The sequence below is a fragment of the Thalassophryne amazonica genome, chromosome 1, assembly GCF_902500255.1.
Source record: "Thalassophryne amazonica chromosome 1, fThaAma1.1, whole genome shotgun sequence".
NCBI classification, from domain to species: domain Eukaryota; kingdom Metazoa; phylum Chordata; class Actinopteri; order Batrachoidiformes; family Batrachoididae; genus Thalassophryne; species Thalassophryne amazonica.
The window spans coordinates 140,064,418-140,088,601 of NC_047103.1; the positions used below are offsets into that span (position 1 = coordinate 140,064,418).

The following is a 24,184-nucleotide window of genomic DNA, read 5'->3' on the forward strand; positions in this document are numbered from 1 at the left end:
ACGTAAACTTGTGCATTTATTGATGATGTAATGACAGTCATCTCCCCAGTGCCTTTACCTGACATGCAGCCCCAAATCATCAATGACTGTGGAAATTTACATGTTCTCTTCAGGCAGTCATCTTTACATATCTCATTGGAACGGCACCAAACAAAAGTTCCAGCATCATCACCTTGCCCAATGCCGATTTGAGATTCATCACTGAATATGACTTTCATCCAGTCATCCACAGTCCACGATTGCTTTTCCTTAGCCCATTGTAACCTTGTTTTTTTTTCTGTTTAGGTGTTAATGATGGCTTTTGTTTAGCTTTTCTGTATGTAAATCCCATTTCCTTTAGGCAGTTTCTTACAGTTCGGTCACAGACGTTGACTCCAGTTTCCTCCCATTCGTTCCTCATTTGTTTTGTTGTGCATTTTCGATTTTGAGACATACTGCTTTAAGTTTTCTGTCTTGACGCTTTGATGTCTTCCTTGGTCTACCAGTATGTTTGCCTTTAACAACCTTCCCATGTTGTTTGTATTTGGTCCAGAGTTTAGACACAGCTGACTGTGAACAACCAACATCTTTTGCAGCATTTCGTGATGATTTACCCTCTTTTAAGTTTGATAATCCTCTCCTTTGTTTCAATTGACATTTCTCGTGTTGGAGCCATGATTCATGTCAGTCCACTTGGTGCAACAGCTCTCCAAGGTGTGATCACTCCTTTTTAGATTCAGACTAATGAGCAGATCTGATTTGATGCAGGTGTTAGTTTTGGGGATGAAAATTTACAGGGTGATTCCATAATTTATTCTTCAGAATTGAGTGAGTCCATATTTTTTTCCCTCTGCTTTTCTAAAAAATAACCGTTACTGACTGCCACAATTATTTTTCCTGATTTCTTATAATGTTTCTTAAAGACAGAAAGTTGCCATTTGAAATGACTTTAGTTTTGTGTCATGTCTGTGATCTGCTTTTTTTCGACAAAATTAAACAACTGAATGAACATCCTCCGAGGCCGGTGATTCCATAATTATTGCCAGGGGTTGTAGAAAATAACTGAATGACCCTGATTAATCAACCAACTAATTAATGCATCAATCACTACAGTGTTAGTTTTTTTTTTTTTTCTTGAATCCTTTAATTTAAAAAAAAAATACCACCATTGAGTCTACATAAAACAGCAAATGCTTTATGAGGCCTTATTTGACCATCACTCGTCACATGTCAAGGTAAAAAAAAATTCAGCTCACTGCTTAAATAGAAGAGAGTGAGAACCCAGCAAACATGGAGCATACTTACAATGTATCTCTGGGGTCACAGTTTATTTGTACAAGAAAAAATAGTGTGTCAACATTCTGGTAACTTTTCTCTGCATATTCACTGGATAGTTTTGTAGCACTTGTTTCCAGTGTTGTGTGCACATTGGTGGTTCAGAGTTTTTTTGAGTAAATGCTTCGGTGGACCCTGGCATGGATGTAACACTCTGTTCAGTGGTTGCAGCGCTGCCAGTAGAGACAGCACTTGCAGGAGTGGGAGCTGCTTGTTTCTTAATGAGCCACCTATGCATTCTATTGGCACAATTTGGCAAATGTTCAAAGTGTTTATGATACAAATGTTCAAAGTATTGAAAAGTGCTTATGATCCAGAAATATTGTTGCAACAACACCATTGAGAAAATGGAAGTTGAACGAAATGTTAGTCCTTAGTAATTCAAGAGTGCTCATTGGGTAGTTTCACATCAGATTAGACTGGCAAAGGAATCAACCAATCATACATAGTGATAGAAGCAGTGGATGAAGGATAAGTAAAGCTCTCTGAATGGCTGCCTACCTCCGGCTGTGAATCACATGGGATATCGCATGTTTGCTGGCAAATAGTAGTGAAACAGTTTATCTTGAGTGTTCATTGGGTGGGCAGAGCTCCATCCATCCATTTTCTTCAACTTTATCCGGAATCGGGTCGTGGGGGCAGAGCTTTTCCCAGGGAATGTTTTGTCAGTAGATGGGTTTCCAAATCCCTCCAAATTATATATTTTGAAGTTGCAAATTTAAAATATACGTAATGGAAAAGTGCATTTAAAAAACTAACAAACAAATAAAAAAAGCAAAACTGAAATATTACAAAACTGAGGTGGTTTTTCAGGTTAATGTGAAAAAGTTTTATTTCACAAAAGTGCAGTGGAAACTTTTTCAAATTACCCGAAAAACCACCTTAGTTTTGCAATATTTCAGTTTTTTTTTTTTTTTTTTGTGAAAAATGCACTTTTCCATTACTGATATTTTCAATTTGCTACTTCAAATTATGTAATTTGGAGGGATTTGGAAACTTTTTTTTTTTTTTTTTTTGCTATTACAGATGTCCAGAAAGTGACATTCTTAAATACATGGCATGGCACATATAGATGAAATACAAGCGCGCGCTTGTTAAACATTGTAAGAAATAACAATATGGCAATAGTTGGTTAAAAATAAAACAAGAACTATGAAATGGAAATAATTAATCTGTTGCCATGACTTTTGGAATAACAGTTTTTGTGAGAACCTCGCTAGAATGACAGTTTTCACCCTGGCACTGGCATTCAATCACTAACAGAAATGCAGTCATTCCAAAATCGTTTTTATCAACATTCTGAAAATATTACTTACGTTTTATGCAAATTTGCGATGCAAACCCAGTGACTGTCACTTTAAATCAACTTTCAGGCAACGCTCAGTTGCTCCCTGGGAATGACTATTTCAAGGAATTGGTTAAATATAGACTTACCACATGGTTAGTATTAAACACAAATATGAGATAATACACCACCTTTTTCATGGTCACATGGCTGTGAGCTTGATTGACCGTGAAATGTCAAACTAAAAATCATAACTGGTTAATTCAAACAGCTTGGAGTAAAATATGAATTGTGATGCTGTGACGGTGGACATGAGGGGAAACGACGCAGGGCTGGAGGCCGTCACATCATGATCAGTGTCGCACTCGGTTGTTTCCGTTAATTCCTTCACCCCGGATGTGTTGAGTGATCAACACTGTATTATTCCTGCGTGATCATGAGAACAGAGGGGCGTTTTGGCGATCGTGTGTGTGTGTGTGTGTCTACACAAACAGCATGACTTCCTGAACTCTGCAGCTCCGGTGTCGGTGTCTGAGATCGTCCAGAAACACAGAGCGGAACAACGCCCCAATACTTTAAGGTTCTTGTGACTCACATCTCTTCTTTGAGACTGGGAGTGAAACGGGAGGAAACTGTGGAAATCGTCAAAACTTTGAAGAACCTGTAATCGGAATGTGAAGATTAGTGTGCTACAACATGCACACAACTGGCTAAACCTAACCGAAACATTATCCCCCTGATCGACATCACGAGACAATTTCACACCACAAAAAAATGTAATTTCTGCTGTTAATTTTATGTTATGCTGTTGTATTTTTTCATGAGTGACGAAAATAATGCGAGCAGTACTGCTGATGTTGTGCAAATAAGAACAATATATATATATATATATATATATATATATATACACACACACACACACACAGTATATATGTCTCACGCTTATATTTTCCGTGCTACCGTGATATGAGTCACATTTTCATGATGCGTTTTTTGTTTTACTATTTCTAACCCTACCCCTTCCCCTAACTCTAACCATACCCCATATCACCCCACATTTCATGCTTCTGTCATTTTAATTTAAATTTTTCAATTTCAATATCAGTTTCAATTTATTTTCATTTATATAGCACCAAATCACAAAAGTGTTGCCTCAAGGCGTTTCACACAAGTAAGGTCTAACCTTACTAACCCCCAGAGCAGCAGTGGTAATGAAAGACTCCCTTTGAGGAAGAAACCTGAAGCAGACCAGACTCAAAGGGGTGACCCTCTGCTTTGGCTATGCTACAGACATAAATTACAGAACAATTTACAAAAACGAATATACAGGAAATGCTGTCATGAAATGAATATGTGTGGAAATTTTACTCTGTATAATTTATTTTATTTTGTTTTAAATTGTTCATAAATTAGTGTTTTAGTTTTGTTGTTGTTTTTTACTACTCTTCATGCAATTTTTGCCCAGTCTTCACAAAATGTGGCATGTATAATGTTTGACCCTTAAGTGGATGAATGGATTTTTGATATATTTTTCTGTTTTTCCAAAACTGGTCAATAAGTTTGAGTAGGTGTGGTTTATTTCTCTAAATCTGTTGTATCTCATGAATGAATGAAGCCTTTGAAATCAAATTTGGTGAACCTGAACACTATGGAAATATGCAAAAACTAAGACAGGAACTGACCTGATGGGGTCATCCACCACGACAGACTCTTGGCAATAACTACTGAACCTATCAGAGAATAACTGTTTCTTTTTTGTATTATTAGTTATGCTGAGATGCACTGATCCATGTTGGCCCCACCCATGTCTATCTTGTAGTTTTGCAGCCATTTTGAATTATTCCTATTCTTCACTAAAACAATTTTTTGCTCATACTGTAAATGTGACATTATTAAGAAGGTCAAATATCTTGGACATTGAATACTCTGGAAGTTAGTTTAGATAACTTCAAAACAAAGAGAGCTAGAATGATGATTTGAAGTGCATATGAATCACAAAACACAATACCATCTGCTGATATGCAAGTGGCATCATGATGATGCCACCAGATACGTCATGTGACATTAAATGATTAAAAAGTCACATTATCTGCAATAACTTAAAAACATAGAGTGCTCGAAGATTGAACTGCGTATGAATCAGCAAATGGATTGTCATGTGCTGATTTCTACATGATGTCATGATAAATTACCAGAATGCCATCCACTGATCTATATGTAGCATCATGATGATGTGATGATACATCATGTGACATTACAGTAAGTGACAAAAAGCACATTTTCTGCCATAACCTTTGAAACAAAGAGAACTAGTAGGATGACCTCAACTGCATAAAAATCAGAAAATACTGCAATTGTTGAATTATATTGTAATGTCACATTTGTATTGACCAGGAAACCTTGTCTGTATGATCACAATAGAAAATAACGATTTACTCACTTCACTCAATTTTTTTGATTGCGATTTTTAAAAATGAAATCAATAGCACTTTTTTCACTGTGACTGTGTTTGCAATATTTGTATGTATGGGGACATGGCTAGGACGACGGTTTCCGTGTTTGTTTGTGGAATGTATAAACCCAAACTGCTTTGTTTTTTCCTGATTACAGGTCACAGGGAACAAGATGACACCTCTGAACTTGGCCACCATCTTTGGCCCCAACCTACTTCACAAGCAGAAGAGCTCAGACAAGGAGTTCAGCGTCCAGAGTTCAGCCAGAGCTGAGGAGAGCACCGCCGTCATCGCCGTGCTGCAGAGGATGATCGCTAGCTACCAAACCCTCTTTACAGTCAGTTCAACACTCATCTTCATTCTCATATTCTCTCCTAAACGGGGCTGCCTTGCTGAGTAGATATGGTAAAAAAAAGAAAAGTGAAGACAGTGAGTTTGAATGTGACAAGAGAAGCACATAGGACATAAAGACATCAAGGCACAGCTTTTTTATAGTCAGATATTATTTACAGCAAAGCTCTGGGGAAAGACAAGCTCTGTCTGAGCTCTGCTTTCTGGAAAACCTTTGAGATGGAGTCAGGGGCACCGCTATGGATTTAGGACCTCATGAAAAGATTTCACATTGGGCTCCACCAACATGGACCACGTCATGTCTGAAAATAATCCACTATGCAGACATGCATGCAAAATTCCAAAAGAAAGAAATGTGCTCAAGGGCATCTTTAGAAGTTGCAATGGCATTTTAATGGGGCAATTCTCTTATTTTAAACAATAATTTAAATCATACCATAAAACCTTGATTCATTCTGCATCAAAGCCATTGAAATACTTTGCTCATATGACTTGAAGGTCAATCAGTGCTTCAACCTATCCAGCATCCAACACAGAATACTGCTTGTTTTTGTTTCATACAAAGATCATTATTTGGAAATAAATAATCAGTGCTTTAATTTTATCATTGAAAATATATTTCAAATTATTTTTACAATATTTAAATAATAATAATGGTCACTGATTTGTCAGTCACTGCATTGCTTTTCACCTGTTTAGTGCAGCAGATAACTGAAACAATCCTCCAAATGTTGATAGAAGCAACAATTTCACATATACAAGGGTAGGCTGAAAAGTTCTAAGGTTCACTATGATACAGTTAATGCATTAACTGCATTATAGTGAGCCTGAGAACTTTTCAGCCTACCCTCGTACTCCTTCGGCATTACTCTTTTGAAAAAAACGACTGGCCATTTGAATTTTCAATAGACAGCCAGGTAGGGGTCAACTGAAGAATTACAAAGGGATCAAAATTAAAAGATGCTCCAATCATATTGAAAACTACACCACATTATTTGTCTGAGCATAAAGATTCCAAAAAGGTATAGTTTGGACTATCTGTGACTGAATGTTTTGGAGTTATGGGGTAAAAAACAGCAAAAATGGTGACAAAGGTCAATTTCAGTTTGTACAGGGGTCAAAAGTTAAAGTTGCTACAATTTTGGTAAAACATGGTGTGCAAAGTATTGGTTGAGCTAATAGGATTAATAAATGGAACAGTTTTGACTGTATTGAATGTTTGGTCTGCAAAGTAAAGGTCATACAATGGTGATGACCATTGGATTCTATGACGTGACATATCTTAACCTGTAACATGAACGAGGCATGATACATGGTGTAAACAATCCTTTTTAAAACTGTATTAATTCAACCAATAATTTGCATCACTTTTTACCGAAATTAGAGCAACTTTAACTTTTTACTCCTGTACAAACTGAAACTGACCTTCGTCACCATTCTTGCTGTTTTTACCCCACAACTCCATAACATTCAGTCACAGATTGTACAAACTATACCTTTTTGGAATCTTTGTGATCAGACAAATAATATGGTATAGTTTTTCAATATGATTGGAGCATCTTTTAATTTTGACCCCTGTGTTGTGAAAGTGTAGTGACACGGACCCACAACAGGGGGCGCAAATGAACGGACAATAGAAGGAGTCAAATTTGAACACTTTAATGTTGTGAATGCCACAACCATACACAGCAGATTATAGAATGATACAAAGTCAATGGATAAAGGTGTCGTGTGGGCAGGCTCGACGATAGGAGACGTCCGTCTAAAGAAGAACCGGAACCACACGATTTCCTCCGCCACCGAACCCGAAGGATACTGGAGCCGCCAGGTCCCGAATCCCCCAGGTGGCCACCGTCTCCGCGTGTCGGATCTGGTACTGCTGGCGAAGAGCAAAGACAGTCAAGTGTGGGTGTGTACACCCAGTAACAACAACGGTGGGAATTCCACCTCAACCTCAAATCACACACTCGTGCCGCTCCTGTTTCAGCACTTATCTGGAAAGAGTGAGAGGCGAAGACGTCAGCACTCTCACAAACCACCAATCAGCGGACAAGGCTCCACAGGAAAGAGGCTGCAAAAAGAGTTCAGACTAAGATACAGTTTAGTTTATGGCTGAGAATATTACCTCCTTAGAAGAACGATATCTCGGCGACGTGGTGGAGGTGTCATCCTGCTTTTATCTGGGGTGAAGTGCAGATGATCGGTGACAGCTGTCATAGTTGATGAGTGACAGCTGTCACCTCGGCTGTTCCTGTGAGGCGGCAGCGCCCTCTCGTGCCTGAAGCCTGCACTTCAGGCAGGGCGCCCTCTGGTGGTGGGCCAGCAGTACCTCCTCTTCTGGCGGCCCACACAACACCCTGTGTAATTCTTCAGTTGACCCCTATCTGGCTGCCTACTGAAAATTCAAATGGCCAATTGTTTTTTGTTTTGTTTTTTTCCAAAAGTGTAATGTCTAATGTGTATTTGTGCCAAATTTGGTGCTTCTATCATCATTTGCATGATTCCTCTGTAAATATTCTGTTATCTGGTATGAACAAACAGCACCTTTTAAATGTCAGCTCAAAGTTGAGTGACATGTAAACAATCAGATGTTTTTTTTTTTAAAGATCTACTATAATGTTACTGTATCACAAGTACCATGAATTCACTATGGATGAAGCTAACAGGTTAATTTTCACCACAAAGACTACAACCACGCCTTTCTTCTTTTGGTGAAAAATTGGATGACATACGGCTGTCGTCTTGTTTGATTTCTCCTCTCTTTTTTCCCCTTTTTCTTTCCATTTTTGGAAACACAGACTTTTTAGCAGCCTGACACACAGCAATGCTGCAGCCTCCACCAGTTCTTGGCTGCACTTGGTTTAGGGGCTAGACCATTTTATATAATTATGGTGTGTGGGGGGTGCTGATTCAGAGGCTCTCTGGATGTTTACTTTTGTTCAAAAAACAAGAAAAAAAACAAGAAAAACCCCCCCCCTAGTTTTACTCAAAGCATGTGATTAAAACAAGAGCAATCCAAGATTTCTGACGTCCGGCAATGCAGATCCGGATCACCTCCAACATTCTGTGGAGTCTTCCATGCCCTGATATCTATCTGTGGTGTAAATTTAGCGAGATTCCGTGAAGTACATGTTGTCTTATTGACGCAGTAGTAGCAAGTGATACAATACTAACCCTAACCCTAACACAGTTCCATCAAGTTTACATAGGCTATGTCACTGGACATCTCAAAAGTTGAATCCATGATCTGCTCCGCCACATTATACAGAGTGCGCTACTAATGCACCTGCCCTCCGATGGCGAAAGTTAAACTAAGTCCTGTGTGAGTCAGTGGAATGCCCCTAAAATTCAAGCTCCACCAGTATTGTGGCGCCCTCTGCTGGGCTACATTTGACTGTGTTGAAGACAGAAAATTTGGACCCCTGGAGCAAACCTTCTTGAGCGTTACACAGAGATTTTTGAGAATCTGCCAGCATCACCCTCTTCATGTCATAGTGTGAATGGGCCCCAAGGAAACAAAATCATCCCTCACTGGACCATGATCACACACTTGGTAATGTTCCAGGTATCATGATGGCTGTGGCCATGATACCATCTTGAGGAACGACCTTGAAATGAAATCTTGGGCACGCTCAGGCAGGGGCTCTATGTCACAATTGTGACCTCTGTGACCCTGTGACCTTTATAAAAGTAGGTCAAATTCAAACCTTTTTCACCTGGATAAATCATCAGCACTTCTTGGCATCACTTTCATATCACTCTCACATGCTCTCCCGACCAAAATGTTGGATGAGGTCACACATGATGTCTCTGACCTTTATGACCTCTGTGATCTTTATGATCCAATTAAAAGTAGGTCACAGTCACAACATTTTGCCTGGATAACTCAGGTATGTGTTTCATATCAGATACAAACACGCTCTCTAGGCCAAAATCTTGGACAGGTTCACACACTCTTTGAACCTTGTGACCTAGTTCCAAGTAGGTCATAGTCAAAACATCGTCGCCACCATAATTCATACAGATGCATTAAATTGATACACATGGCACACAGAAGTAGGCCACTTGTTGAAACTGTTTTCCATTGACTATCGTCAATTTCATAGAGTCGGTATCCAGATTTGAAAGGTATACCAACTTTATGAACAAATACTTGATACCCTTCCTCCCCAATTAAAGCAGTGGTGTCAGGAGAGGTGATGATCTTACACCTGTTTTGGCCTCATCACTCCTTTTTTCAGTACTTCTGCCTCTTAGCAGCACAGAGAGACAGCACGGGCCGTTCCAGGCCCTCAAATTACGACTATGTTTTCTTAATCTGCTACTACTGTTCCTCAGAGGCTTACATTCCTACGGTCAACCAAAGAAGACCTATTAATCTCTTCTCCTGAATTGAGACTGACTTTCTCCATCACAGCAAGTTAAAAAAGAAGAGATTTTTTAGGCAGCCGTGCTTCTGAGACTGACATCTGAATGCTGTTTCATAACGTTCTTGAGTCCAGATTTATTAAAGATCTGGTAACGATTAATTTTGAAGGATGTGTGGATGGGAATTATTTGCTGACGCAAGTGTTTGGGTCAGGTTCCATGTTATTATCCACAGTGTGTGATGAGCAGAATAATCATGGTATCGCCTGCAGAGCAAAAGGTTCCCAGATAAAACTCATTGCACCGTTGATGAGGTTATGTGCAGCTGTGTGTCTTGGATTGTTTGTTCTTTTGTCACCAGGATGACCCCAAACTGTTTGAGATCATTTTCATGAAACTCAGTGAATATGTAGAGCCAAGAAAGAAGCCATTAAAACTTGTTGTGGAACTGGATTATTTTTTTTATTTTTATTTTGTTTTTATCAACATTGCAACACAGTACACATTTGCTTACACTTCATCAAAAAAAGACAAAAAAAAGTGTTGTCTGTACTGTATGTGTGTTGGCGGCAGCTGTGATTGGCGGATTAAATCTATAAAAATACAGTAAAAATATGGAAATACCTTTACACAAAGTGCTTGTGCCACCATTTTGTCATATGATGCGAGCTTGTCTGAATATGTAATGAACTGCAGAATCCGTTTTGTTTTATTGATATTTAGCCTAATAAATTCTAAACAAACTGAAATTTTCGTAAATCCTCATATTTCTGAAAAAAATATGTTAATATGGCAATATTATATGCTGCAGTTGTATTTGAAAAAAAACAAAACAAAAACAACAAAAAACAAACCTACATGTCAATTGTGTACTATTCCTCCTGTGGTGGCTCTGAGCAAAATGTGAGCAGCACAACAAAATCTAGCTGAGATTCAACATATCCATCCATCCATCCATCCATTTTCTTCCGCTTTATCCGGAGTCGGGTCGCGGGGGCAGCAGCTCAAGCAAAGCCGCCCAGACGTCCCGATCCACACACACCTCCTCCAGCTCCTCTGGGGGAACCCCAAGGCGTTCCCAAGCCAGCCGAGAGATGTAGTCCCTCCAGCGTGTCCTGGGTCTTCCCCGGGGCCTCCTCCCAGTGGGACGTGCCTGGAACACCTCTCCAGCGAGGCGTCCAGGGGGCATCCGGAAAAGATGCCCGAGCCACCTCAACTGACACCTTTCGACGTGGAGGGGCAGCGGCTCGACTCCGAGCTCCTCACCCTATCTCTAAGGGAGCGCCCAGCCACCCTGTGGAGGAAACTCATCTCGGCCGCTTGTACTCGCGATCTTGTTCTTTCGGTCATGAGCCAAATCTCATGACCATAGGTGAGGATCGGAACGTAGATCGATCGGTAAATCGAGAGCTTTGCCCCCCTACTCAGCTGTCTCTTCGCCACGACGGTCCGATACAGCGACCGCATCACTGCAGATGCTGCACCGATCCATCTATCGATCTCACGCTCCATCCGTCCCTCACTCATGAACAAGACCCCGAGATACTTAAACTCCTCCACTTGAGGCAAGGACACTCCACCGACCTGAAGAGGGCAAAGCACCTTTTTCCGGTCGAGAACCATGGCCTCGGATTTGGAGGTGCTGATTTTCATCCCGGACGCTTCACACTCGGCTGCAAACCGCCCCAGTGCATGCTGAAGGTCCTGATTTGATGAAGTCAACAGAACCACATCGTCCGCAAACAGCAGAGACGAGATTCTGTGGTTCCCAAACCAGACCCCCTCTACACCCTGGCTGCGCCTAGAAATTCTGTCCATAAAAATAATGAACAGAACCGGTGACAAAGGGCAGCCCTGGCAGAGGGAACGTGCATTGGAAACAGGTTTGACTTACTACTGGCAATGCGAACCAAGCTCCTGCTGCGGTCGTACAGGGACCGGATAGCCCTTAGCAAAGGACCCCGGACCCCGTACTCCCGGAGCACTCCCCACAGGGTGCGCCGAGTGACATGGTCGAATGCCTTCTCCAGATCCACAAAACACATGTGGACTGGTTGGGCAAACTCCCATGAACCCTCGAGCACCCGATGGAGCGTGTAGAGCTGGTCTAGTGTGCCGCGACCAGGACGAAAACCACACTGCTCCTCCTGAATCCGAGGTTCAACCATCGGTCGAATTCTCCTCTCCAGTACTCTGGAATAGACCTTACCGGGGAGGCTGAGGAGTGTGATCCCCCTATAGTTGGAACACACCCTCCGGTCCCCCTTCTTAAACAGAGGGACCACCACCCCGGTCTGCCAATCCAGAGGCACTGTCCCCAATCGCCACGCGATGTTGCAGAGGCGTGTCAGCCAAGAAAGCCCCACAACATCCAGAGACTTAAGGTACTCAGGACGGATTTCATCCTCCCCAGGAGCCTTGCCACCGAGGAGCTTTCTAACCACATCGGTGACTTCGGCCTGGGTAATGGAGGAGTCCGCCTCCGAGTCCCCAGTCTCTGCTTCCTCTTCAGAAGACGTGACGATGGGATTGAGTAGATCCTCGAAGTACTCCTTCCACCGCCCGACAACATCCCCGGTCAGGGTCAACAGCTCCCCACCCGCACCGTAAACAGTGCTTGTGGAGAGCTGCTTCCACCTCCTGAGGCATTGGACGGTTTGCCAGAATCTCTTTGAGGCCGACCGATAGTCCTCCTCCATAGCCTCCCCGAACTCCTCCCAGACCCGAGTTTTTGCCTCTGCGACCGCACGGGCTGTGGCACGCTTGGCCTGCCGGTACCCGGCAGCTGCCTCTGGGGTCCCACCTACCAACAAAGATAAGTAGGACTCCTTCTTCAGCTTGATGGCATCCCTTACTTCCAGTGTCCACCACCGGGTTCGGGGATTGCCGCCGCGACAGGCACCAGAGACCTTGCGACCACAGGTACGAGCAGCCGCATCGACAATGGAGGTGGAGAACATGGTTCACTCAGACTCCATGTCTCCAACCTCCCCCGGGATCTGGGAGAAGCTCTCCCGGAGGTGGGATTTGAAGACCTCGCTGACAGAGGGTTCCGCCAGTCGTTCCCAGCAGACCCTCACGATACGTTTGGGCCTGCCAGGTCTTACCGGCTTCCTACCCTCCCAGCGGATCCAACTCACCACCAGGTGGTGATCAGTTGACAGCTTTGCCCCTCTCTTCACTCAAGTGTCAGAGACACGTGGCCGAAGGTCAGATGATACGACTACAATGTCGATCATCGACCTCCGGCTCAGGGTGTCCTGGTGCCACGTGCACTTATGGACACCCTTGTGCTCGAACATGGTGTTCATGATGGACAAACTGTGACTAGCACAGAAGTCCAACAACTGAACACCACTCGGTTTCAGATCGGGGAGGCCGTGCTTCCCGATCACCCCCCTCCAGGTCTCACTGTCGCCGCCCACGTGGGCATTGAAATCCCCCAGGAGAACAATGGAGTCCCCAGTCGGAGCGCTATCTAGTACCCCTCCCAGGGACTCCAGGATTTTCGGGTACTCTGCACTGCTGCTCGGCCCATAGGCCGAGACAACAGTGAGAGACCTGTCCCCGACCCGAAGGCGTAGGGACGCGACCCTCTCGTTCACCGGAGTGAACTCCAACACTTGGCGACTGAGCTGGAGAGCAATAAGCAATGCGACCCCAGCTCTCCGCCTCTCCCCGTGGGCCATGCCAGAAAAATGAAGCGTCCAGCCCCTCTCCAGGAGTTGGGTACCAGAGCCCAAGCTGTGCATGGAGGTGAGCCCGACTATCTCTAGTAGGTATCTCTCAACCTCCCGCACAAGCTCAGGCTCCTTCCCCCCCTAGCGAGGTGACATTCCACGTCCCAACAGCCAGGGGCTGTGAGCATGGACCGGGCCGCCGGGCCACCCGTCCTCGACCGCTGCCCAATCCTCTCTGCACCCGACCCCCATGACCCCCTCTGCAGGTGGTGAACCCACAGGAGGGCGGGCCCACGTCACTCTTTCGGGCTGAGATTCAACATACATTAAGTAAAAACGAAATTTGAATTTGACAGAGATAATGAGTTTAAAAACGGCTTGAGAATGTTAATTTAGCAAAAAAATAAATTAATTAATTAAAAAAATAAAATAAAATATTTATTTATTTAATAAATTAGAACAACTTCATACGATAAAATTTACAGGTTGATCTGTAAATTTACATATTTTTACAGAATTTTTCTGGCAACCATATCTGTCAGTCTTTTTTTTTTAATTTAACAATTGAAAACTGCCTTTTTTCAGTGTATTTTTGTCAGTTACTTGTTAAAGAAGGCCTGGACCTTAATAATAATAATAATAATAATAATAATAATAATAATAATAATGAAAAAACTCAGCAGATTCATCAGGTGCACAAAAGCAATATGGAAAATAAATGTAGGACAACTCATATTTACATCTTTCTGAGTATCTATAAAGAAATCCTTTGTTTTCATGTTAATTAATGTTATTCCATTTGTTCCAACATTCCCTGAATTTGCTGAGGTTCATATGGAAAATGCTACAAATAGCGTGTATATATGTGGAACGTTATACTGCAATTTGTGAAATGTTTGTGTTTTTATTTGTTAAGCTACACCTCCAAAGCGTTTGGGCCAATTTTCACCACATTTGCTGTTTACATACAGGTTGAACCCAGATTGTCCTTTTGAGTTTATTTTGGCAAAGATGAAAGTCACTGAGGCCAAATATCAACAATTTTAGTTTAGCTGTCTCTCAGGTTATTTTAATGAGTCAACCCCAAAATTACCCATAATGGGGTTGATTTGGCGATGATCAGGGTCACTGGGGTCAAAGGAATGAATCAAAAGTCAGTCGTTGGGATCAAGACTACTGTGTCAAAGGTCAAAATTTATTTTTCTTTTAATACTCTGATTTTGAGTGGATGTGATGTTCAGAAGTTAGCGCACTGGCTTTTTGTGCCAAAAGTGGCTGGTTTGACTCCCTTCTGGGACTGGCACACGATGCCCCCTGATGCCCATTCATTAGTGAAAGGGGGAGTAATTCTTGGGGCAGGTATAAGGCAATGAGGAAAATAATTGGTCCCCCTGCACATGCAACTATAGCTGGTACATCCTGACAGCCTGGAACCGATCTTTACCTTTACTTTGATTTGTAATGAGGTTGGAACATATATGCAAGTTGGTTCAGGAATTGTCCAGGCAAGGTCACATTCGCAAAAGGTCAATCACTGGAGCCAAGGTCATGTCTGTCTCAGGTCCTATTGTTGGTTACTACCAACTTGGCAGCTCAGTGAACGTTGGCCCTGAATCTTTCCTTAAACAATTCATTTAGGCAGAGGTCAAGGTATTTGATTTTCAATTGGCCATATTTCTGCCAAATGTATCACACACATAATTGGATTCCAGAGCTGACCTGGCAAAGTCAACCAGAGGTCAATCATTTGGGGCAAGGTCAAATATCAGATTGACATAGCTCTTACTGTCTTCATGTCCATAGGTGCTATTGTGAGTATCTATATGTATATATGCAGGCTACTGTATTTTCCAAAATAAGCATGATTTACAAAGACCTTCATCAGTTGTGTTGCACTTCAGTGGTGTCTACTTATTTTGTTAACATTTAACATATTTTAGGTGCCTCCTGATCTGCAAAATGAGGTTTTGATGAGTCTGCAAGAGACGGATCCTGATGTGGTGGACTACCTTCTGAGGAGAAAAGCATCACAGTGAGTTTGAAATATACATTTTCACATGGTATGGTCAGCTGTTTTTTTTTTGTTTTTAAACTCATTCATGTCAGCCTTTTCATTCTGATTTTGTCCTTCTTCAACCCCAGAAGTCCAGACCTGTTGCCGTCAGAGGAGCCCTTCACACTTAGCGAGCGCCGTTCCTCCAGCGACTCCAACAAGGTGTCCAGCGGTGAGGTATCCCCATATGATAACAACTCTCCCGTCCTGAATGAGCGGCGAGGAGAACCGGGGAGTCCAGGGAGCGATCAGCTATTTCGCATTCCCGAGCAGTACACTTTGGTGGGGCAGGTCGCTGGTTGGAGCAGAGAGCCTGGAACTGATATATGGACCTCCAAAGGTGAGTGATGACAGCTGTAGGGTTGTATTTTTCAATTAAAAAAAAAAATAAAATAAAAGTAAACACTAATGGAAGAATACAAAACATCACCTTACTGCTTTGATGCTTCATCTCAGGGAGCATTGGTGGCTGCTATCGGCTCCTGTGTTGGACACTGTGCATTCAGATCTGTTTACCTTGTGGGTGAATCTTTAAAATAAAAAAAAATTGGATAAGGTCCCCATACATCTGAAGATACTGTATTTGAAGCACGCTGCTGATTTCCTTTTGGTGTCTTCTACTCAGAGATGGTACATGATAACTAGGTAACGTGATAGCCACCACTATAAACAGTATGGAGAACATGTTTGTCAGTATGTCCACTAGATACGTTCCCAGTCTGTCCAACATCCTTCAACAGGGGTTGGACACAACAGAATGTTGACACACATGCCATTCCATTGTAGCCATCAGTTGGTGATGCTCAAACAGTTTGTGCACTTCAGTCAAGCTTCAGAAAAGGCTTCTGCAAAATCTTCAAACAGTCGTGTTGTATCAGTTATAATGACCCAGTTGTCATCAGATTTGATAATATATGCATTCACCCCAAGAAGCCTGTTGCTTTTGGGGTCAAAAGGTTAAGTCAAGGGTACTGAAACATACATTAATAAAAGTTTGAGTGCAGTAACTTCTTTACTTATTGGCTGATTGTCACCAAACTTTCTTTGTATGTTAGGCATGGTGACCCCAAGAAGCCTATTAGTTTTGGGTTCAAAAGATCAAAATCACTGAGCTCTACGTTGTAAAAGTCTCCTGTAGAAAAGTGTCAGAATCAGCATTTATTGTCATTGTATGCACTTAAAATGCAATTAATGGTGCAAACATAAAAAAACACAGGACACTAACAAAGACACAAACCACATATGTAACAAATCAGATGATGAAATGATAAGTAATTAACAAATTATATTGTACTTGGTGATGGAATCTTGCTTTATGAATGGCCAAAAGAGTTTCATTGTCCAATGTCGTCCTGGAGAATCCTGGTTGGTATTTACCTGCGCAAGTGTAAAAACCTTAACAGATATGTCCTACATTTCCCACACAAGTACGTTTTGTACCCAATGTGTAGGCTGCAAACAAAATGGCTCCATCAGTGCTTTACGATCAATAAACCTGAGTGGGCCGGAACCATTTTAGGAAAAGTAGGGTTGGCCGATCGGGTCTACGACACCGCTACATTTTCTTAGCTTGTGTGAAACATGACCACTAAGTGAATAATATGTTAACAGTTATGTTAAGGGACTATAATATATTAACCAGTATTGTGTTACTAATCAATAAATATTTTGCAGTGCTAAAATACCCTCGGTCGTATGAGCATTGTATTCGATATAATTTGCAGTTGTTAATCTGTTTTGAATAAACAATGCTTAAGCAGCACAGAATGCAATAAGATGAGATGGTGGCTAGCTAATAAGTTAGCTTTGACTCACGTTAGTGGTTTGAAATTTCTGCTGTGCATGCAGGCTTGTCTCGTTAAGATTTTGAATATGTCATATTTCTCATTTCAGAGTCATTTTGGGATTTTTATTTTTTGAATTTGAATTTGAATCTAGCATTATTTGTCCACTTGCATTTATTTGCCCATTATGTTATTTTACAGAAGCACATCCTGCCATCCAATCAAAATATGTCCTAAATTTCTCATGTACGCTTTGTACATCACCGTCTGCAAGTCTCATGATTAACAATTAAAACAAATTTCACAACCAGACTTAAAAATTCTGACAATGGGATCTGTTTTTGTTTTTTTGTTTTTTGTTTTAATGTGTACAACTTTGTTCCAAGTTGTTCAAGTAATTAAAAATTTTATGTTGTGTAAAGTTGTGATATACTTTGATACTAAACATAGTTTCTCTGCTATACATGAAAATTCACTAAGGTATATCTTATATATTATATTCCAATTCGAATTTGGAACTATGCTAGTATACTAAGGTATATCTAAATATCTAAAAAGGAAGAGTAAAATAGAAGAGTAGAAAAGAGTAGAGTAGAGCCACTTAGGTGCCTGGACTTGAGAACCAGGGATGGTAGGTTGAAAAGCTTTTTTATCCCATGGGAACTCTCCCTACCCACCCAAGTGGCTCAAGAAAAAGCATATATAATAATAAGACATAAGAAAGATAAGACATTTTATATATATATATATATATATATATATATATGATGGCTGTCAATAAAGTATAGGTCCTTTTTATTTTTTTCAAAAACTATATGGATTTCATTCATATGTTTTTACGTCAGACATGCTTGAACCCTCGTGCGCATGCATGAGTTTTTCCACGCCTGTCGGTGACGTCATTCGCCTGTGAGCACTCCTTGTGGGAGGAGTCATCCAGCCCCTTGTCGGAATTCCTTTGTCTGAGAAGTTGCTGAGAGACTGTTGCTTTGTTTGATCAAAATTTTTTCTAAACCTGTGAGACACATCGAAGTGGACACGGTTCGAAAAATTAAGCTGGTTTTCGGTGAAAATTTTAACGGCTGAAGAGAGATTTTGAGGTGAAAATGTCGCTTTAAGGACTTCCCACGGTAAAGGAGCAGCCGGCGCGGTGCGGCGGCACAGGAAAAACACCTCCGTGTTGATAACCATCTGTAAAATCCAGGCTGCTTTTGATGGCTTTCAGTGGAGTGAGTATATGAGAAATTGTTTAACAGCTGGACATGTTCCAACTTGTCCTTAAGGCTTCCAACGGAGGTGTTTTTCCTGTGGCGGAGCGTCGCGGCGGCTGCAAGCCGACGCTGCAATCCGTCCGCACGTCTTGCATTAAAAAAATCTCCTTTAACAGTGGAATATCCGGATAAAATGCTGAAACCAACTTCTTCTGAAACTTCTCTGTTCTCTCACGACGTCCTGGATCAATAGAGCCTGAAATGTGGAGATTTTCAGCTTGAAACAGGCTGACGACGGCGCCTGAGAGCGCTGCGCGACGTCTTGCACCGTGGGAAGTCCTTAAAGTGACAGTATCACCTCAAAATCTCTCATCAGCTGTTAAAATTTTCACCGAAAACCAGCTTAATTTTTCGAACCGTGTCCACTTCGATGTGTCTCACAGGTTTAGAAAAAATTTTGATCAAACAAAGCGCCAGTCTCTCAGCCACTTCTCAGACAAAGGAATTCCGACGAGGGGCTGGACGACTCCTCCCACAAGGAGTGCTCAAAGGCGAATGACGTCACCGACAGGCGTGGAAAAACTCACGCATGCGCACGAGGGTTCAAGCATGTCTGACGTAAAAACATATGAATGAAATCCATATAGTTTTTGAAAAATAAAAAGGACCTATACTTTATTGACAGACCTCGTATATATATATATTAAGGGTATGAAACAAAATATACAATAAATATTGTACAATATAATATGTATGAGTAGGTATTGGAACCTAAATACAGGAGAAGATTTGGTCATGGTCATGGTATTTTATTATAGAAACAGAAGCTATGATGTAATGTGTATTCTTATCTATCTAAAGTAACTATGCTGGCATACTATAGGAAAATAAAAAGCATAATCTATATGCTATCAAATGGAAACCTAAGAACTAAGGTATTATATGTTGATATCTTTAAAAAGAACACATAAACTGATGAATCATTAAAAATCTACACCATGTAAAATAAAATAGTAAATAATGAAAATAAGCTAGTTCTAGTTAGAGAAGAGCTAAATTCACCATGAATAAGCCAACGGTACCTAGCAAGCTAACAAGATAAACAAAAAAGGTAATTAGTGTATAAAGTATAATAGTGTAGTTAAACCTACAATAACAGTATTAACAAATACATATAAAAATAAATGTGGACAAAAGTATGTATTAATGTGGTTTATCAAACGGAAAAGAACTAATTACTTTGTAAGCTACGATAAACGGTGCTACAGCATGGCATCATTGTGGAGCACGTAAATAAGCAAATTTCCATGATACTTTCCCCCCAAATGTAATTAATTCATTAATTCATTTATTTATTTATTTCCATTGTTAGTATTTATCACTATCCAAAGTGTGCTGGTACATGTGCTATTCTGTGTATGTGTAACTAAATCATGTTTGTGCCTACATCATCTCCTTCTCTGGTCTTTCATTGTATCAGAAGAGCACTCTAACATCTGGGGGACGTGGCACACAACTCTGAAACCAACACTGAAAGACCAACTGTACACAGGTAAACAGGTTTAAGATCGGATCTGAATATCAAAGGCTTAGATTTCAATAAGGGCTTTAGAAAACCAGAATTGATTATGAATTCATTGTAGACATGCTCAACAAGGTCTACTGAAGTTCAACCCAAACTTCAGAATGACTTTGAACATAGCATGGTTGTTTGTGCCAGATGGGCTAGATTGGAAATGTCTCGAACTGCTCATCGACTGGAATTTTTGAACACAACCATCTTGATGAATGTAGTGCAGCAGATAAGAGAATATTTAGAATCTTTTTGGAATCTTTCTGACCACTGTGTAATTCTTCAATTGACCCCTACCTGACCACCAATTGAAAATTCAAGTGGCCAATCGTTTTTTTTCAAAAGAGGAATGTCTAAGGGGTATTTCTACCAAATTTGATGCTTTTATCACCATTTACATGATTGTTTCACTTATCTGCTGCACTAATGACCTTGAAGCAAATGCACTACAGCAGGCCACTTATGGGCCACGCATATCACTTAAGATCAGGAAACAGAGTACAGGAAACTGGGTATGGCCTCACCAAAATTGGACAATTGAAGACTGGGAAAGTGTTTCTTCGTGTGACCAGACTCAATTTCTGCTACAGCTTTCATATGGCAGGATCACAATTTGGTATAAGGCTGCTGCTGCTGCTGCTGGTAGTAGTACGGATACTGTGTGATGCTATCATGTCAATATGGCATAGGTCTTGAACCTCCCAAAAGAAGTCGTCAGTTTGGTGCTGGTGATAATTAACTGTTATTGTAAATATTTCAGTGTATTTTGAATATTCATGCCTGTAACAAACTTGAAATGTGGTATCAGACACCTCTAATGTGGACTATGCTATTTAATGTTGGTTGATTATCTTGTCTGCCTGTATGGAGTTAAAATTGTCTCAATATTTGTAAATGCACACAGGGTGATCTACAAATAATCATTGATTTGCAAATGTGTTCAGATATCCACAAATGCAAATTTCATATTTGTAACTTGTAAATTGGTCTTTGCAAATAATGTTGTATTTGCAAATATAAAACTTAATTTGTAAAAAAAAAAAAAATTACATTTGTAAAACTGGAAATTGTATTTGTGAATTGAGTTTCAGCATTTGTGGATCACCAATTACACGCATTCATGGCTTTCCTCTGCGACGTCATTTTGAGACATTCTTTTCGTGAACAGATCCACAAACAAATGGCAACTGATTCACAAATACACACGTACACTGGATATCCACTAGATGGGAGTGTGATTCCATTCATTGATGTGGCAAGCTGAATTATTTTTTAAAATTATGTGTCCGCGGATTTCATCATGGGAAAGGGGGCGGGGGTGTTAGTGTTGTACTCTTTAACGCAGTGGTTCAAATAAGCGTATTAAACAGCATTGCGCCTGTGCGTGCTCCGTGACACAGACATGCTGCAAAATTCTTCTTTTAAAAACTTGAAAGTTCTAAAAGTTGCTACATTTATCTAAGCTTCGGACAGGAGCCACACAGTGTCACTGCAGCAACCAACCAGTCCCGCTTTACAACAACTGTCGCAACAGCCAGGCTCCGCGGATCCGAGGAAACTGATTTGTATCTGTAACACACAGATCAGTGTCCGCGGACTTATAAAACTTGCATTATGTCGTAAAAAAAAAGAACGCTTTGCGATAAGCATTTTAAATACTCAGTAGCGATCACGATTAAAGAGTCATCCGGGAGCATATAGTTTCAGCCACATCAATGAATGGAACCACACTGCCATCTAGTGGATATCCAGTGTGCGTGTGTATTTGTGAATCAGTAGGCATTTGTTTGTGGATCTGTTCACGAAAAGAATGTCTCAAAATGACGTTGCAGAGGAAAGCGATGAATGCGTGTAATTGGTGATCCACAAATGCTGAAACTCAATTCACAAATACAATTTCCAGTTTTACAAATGTAATTTTTTTTTTTTACAAATTAAGTTTTATATTTGCAAATACAACATTATTTGCAAAGACCAATTTATAAGTTACAAATATGAAATTTGCATTTGTGGATATCTGAACACATTTGCAAATCAATGATTATTTGTAGATCACCCTGTGTGCATTTACAAATATTAATGAGACAGTTTTAACTCCATATGCCTGTCTCACTCCCATAATAACAATGGGCTAATAGCAGGAACATGTAGCAGGTTAATGTAAGTAGCTGTCCAATACACTTGACTTTTTTCAGATGAATGCTAATATTAACTAGTTTCTAACTTTTACAAGATCTATTAGAAAAGTATCCGACCTTATTATTTTTTTCAAAAACCATATGGATTTGAATCACGTGTGATTGCGTCAGACAAGCTTGAACCCTCGTGCGCATGCATGAGTTTTTCCACACCTGTCGGTTGCGTCATTCGCCTGTGAGCAGGCTTTGAGTGAGGAGTGGTCCAGCCCCCTCGTCGGATTTTCATTGCCAGGAAATAGCGGAATGATTTGGGCTTTTTTTCCATCAGGATTTTTTTCAGAAACTGTTAGAGACTGGCAGCTGGAAACCATTAGAAAAATGTATCTGGCTTTCGGTGAAAATGTTATGGGCTTGGTAGAGAATAAGGAGTGTTACTGTCGCTTTAAGGACGGTCCCCAGCGGCTGTGGGGCGCGCCGCGCTCCGAAGCAGCCATCAACAGGCTGAACGACCATTTCATTTCTAAACGGATGGCTGTCTGGATCCGTGACCATCGTGTGCCATTTCTCTGGTTATCACAAGAGCTGGACATCAACCATTTTCCAGCAGATTTCACTTTTAACAAGAGATTTTGTCATGGAAAGCCGAGCAGAGGCTTCGCGCATCACGATGGATTCGCTACTGGAGCGAGACAAAACCACCTCCATTTTGGTCTCACAGGACGGCTTTGAGATGGCGTTCAGACAGCTGTCGGTGGTTTTTCCATCGAGTGATTATCTGAGAAATTGTGGGTGTGCCTGGACATGACAGAACATGCCCCGTGAGGCTTCATCATGGCGTTGCTTTGCGCCATGCGGCACCACCGCGACGCGCGAAGCCTCCGCTCCTCTTTCCATGACAAAAACTCCTGTAACAGTGGAATGTGCCGTTCATTTCCAAACCGGACGCTATGTTTTTTCCGGGACATCGTCTGACTAGCACAGGAATTGTGAAAAGACGTCGACATCAGCACTTTTTCGGCACATTGAGATAGACGTGCGGAGGAATTCTGCGCGTCGCGGCGGTGCCGCATGGCGCAAAGCAACGCCGTGATGAAGCCTCATGGGACATGTTCTGGCATGTCCAGGCACATCCACAATTTCTCGGATAATCACTCGATGGAAAAACCACCGACAGCTGTCTGAACGCCATCTCAAAGCCGTCCTGTGAGACCAAAACGGAGGTGGTTTTGTCTCGCTCCAGTAGCGAATCCATCGTGACGCACGAAGCCTCTGCTCGGCTTTCCATGACAAAGTCTCTTGTTAAAAGTGAAATCTGCCGGAAAATGGTTGATGTCCAGCTCTTGTGATAACCAGAGAAATGGCACACGATGGTCACAGAGCCAGACAGCCATCCGTTTAGAAATGAAATGGTCGTTCAGCCTGTCAATGGCGGCTTCGGAGCACTCGGGGCCATCCTTAAAGCGACATTAACACTCCTTATTCTCTACCAAGCCCGTAACATTTTCACTGAAAGCCAGATAAATTTTTCTAATGGTTTCCAGCTGCCAGTCTCTAACAGTTTCTGAAAAATTCTGATGGAAAAAAAGCCCAAATCATTCTGCCATTTCCTGGCAATGAAAATCCGACGAGGGGGCTGGACCACTCCTCACTTGTCTGACGCAATCACACGTGATTCAAATCCATATGGTTTTTGAAAAAAATAATAAGGTCGGATACTTTTCTAGTAGACCTTGTACCTTAACTTACAGTTTAATTCACTGATGTCAGCTAGCTAAAACTAATGTTGACCTCACCTACCGTAGGTTAACTAATGGTACGTAAGCCCCATCCAAATAAAGAGCCCCCATAATTCACCATTCATTGTATGTTCAATTCACAATGGTCTTTGTATAGTTCACACGCTACATTGACCCAGATATCTATATTACAATAGCCAAGTGGCCAGTGTGTGCATGTGTAATGGCTTCAATCACG

General features: G+C 41.4%; 1 protein-coding gene across 3 annotated transcripts in view; it reads left to right on the forward strand.

Moving 5' to 3' along the window:
* The window catches only part of LOC117514960 (rho GTPase-activating protein 6), a 242,967-nt gene that overhangs the window by 216,701 nt on the left and 2,082 nt on the right, over positions 1-24,184 (forward strand). For 2 of the 3 annotated variants that reach the window (XM_034175526.1, XM_034175539.1), the window contains exons 10-13: positions 5,210-5,389; positions 15,392-15,483; positions 15,594-15,844; positions 19,968-20,051. In XM_034175526.1, coding sequence (XP_034031417.1) covers positions 5,210-5,389; positions 15,392-15,483; positions 15,594-15,844; positions 19,968-20,051 — 607 coding nt within the window. The remainder of the gene's footprint in view (positions 1-5,209; positions 5,390-15,391; positions 15,484-15,593; positions 15,845-19,967; positions 20,052-24,184) is intronic. The other variant, XM_034175532.1, reaches the window with a different exon arrangement.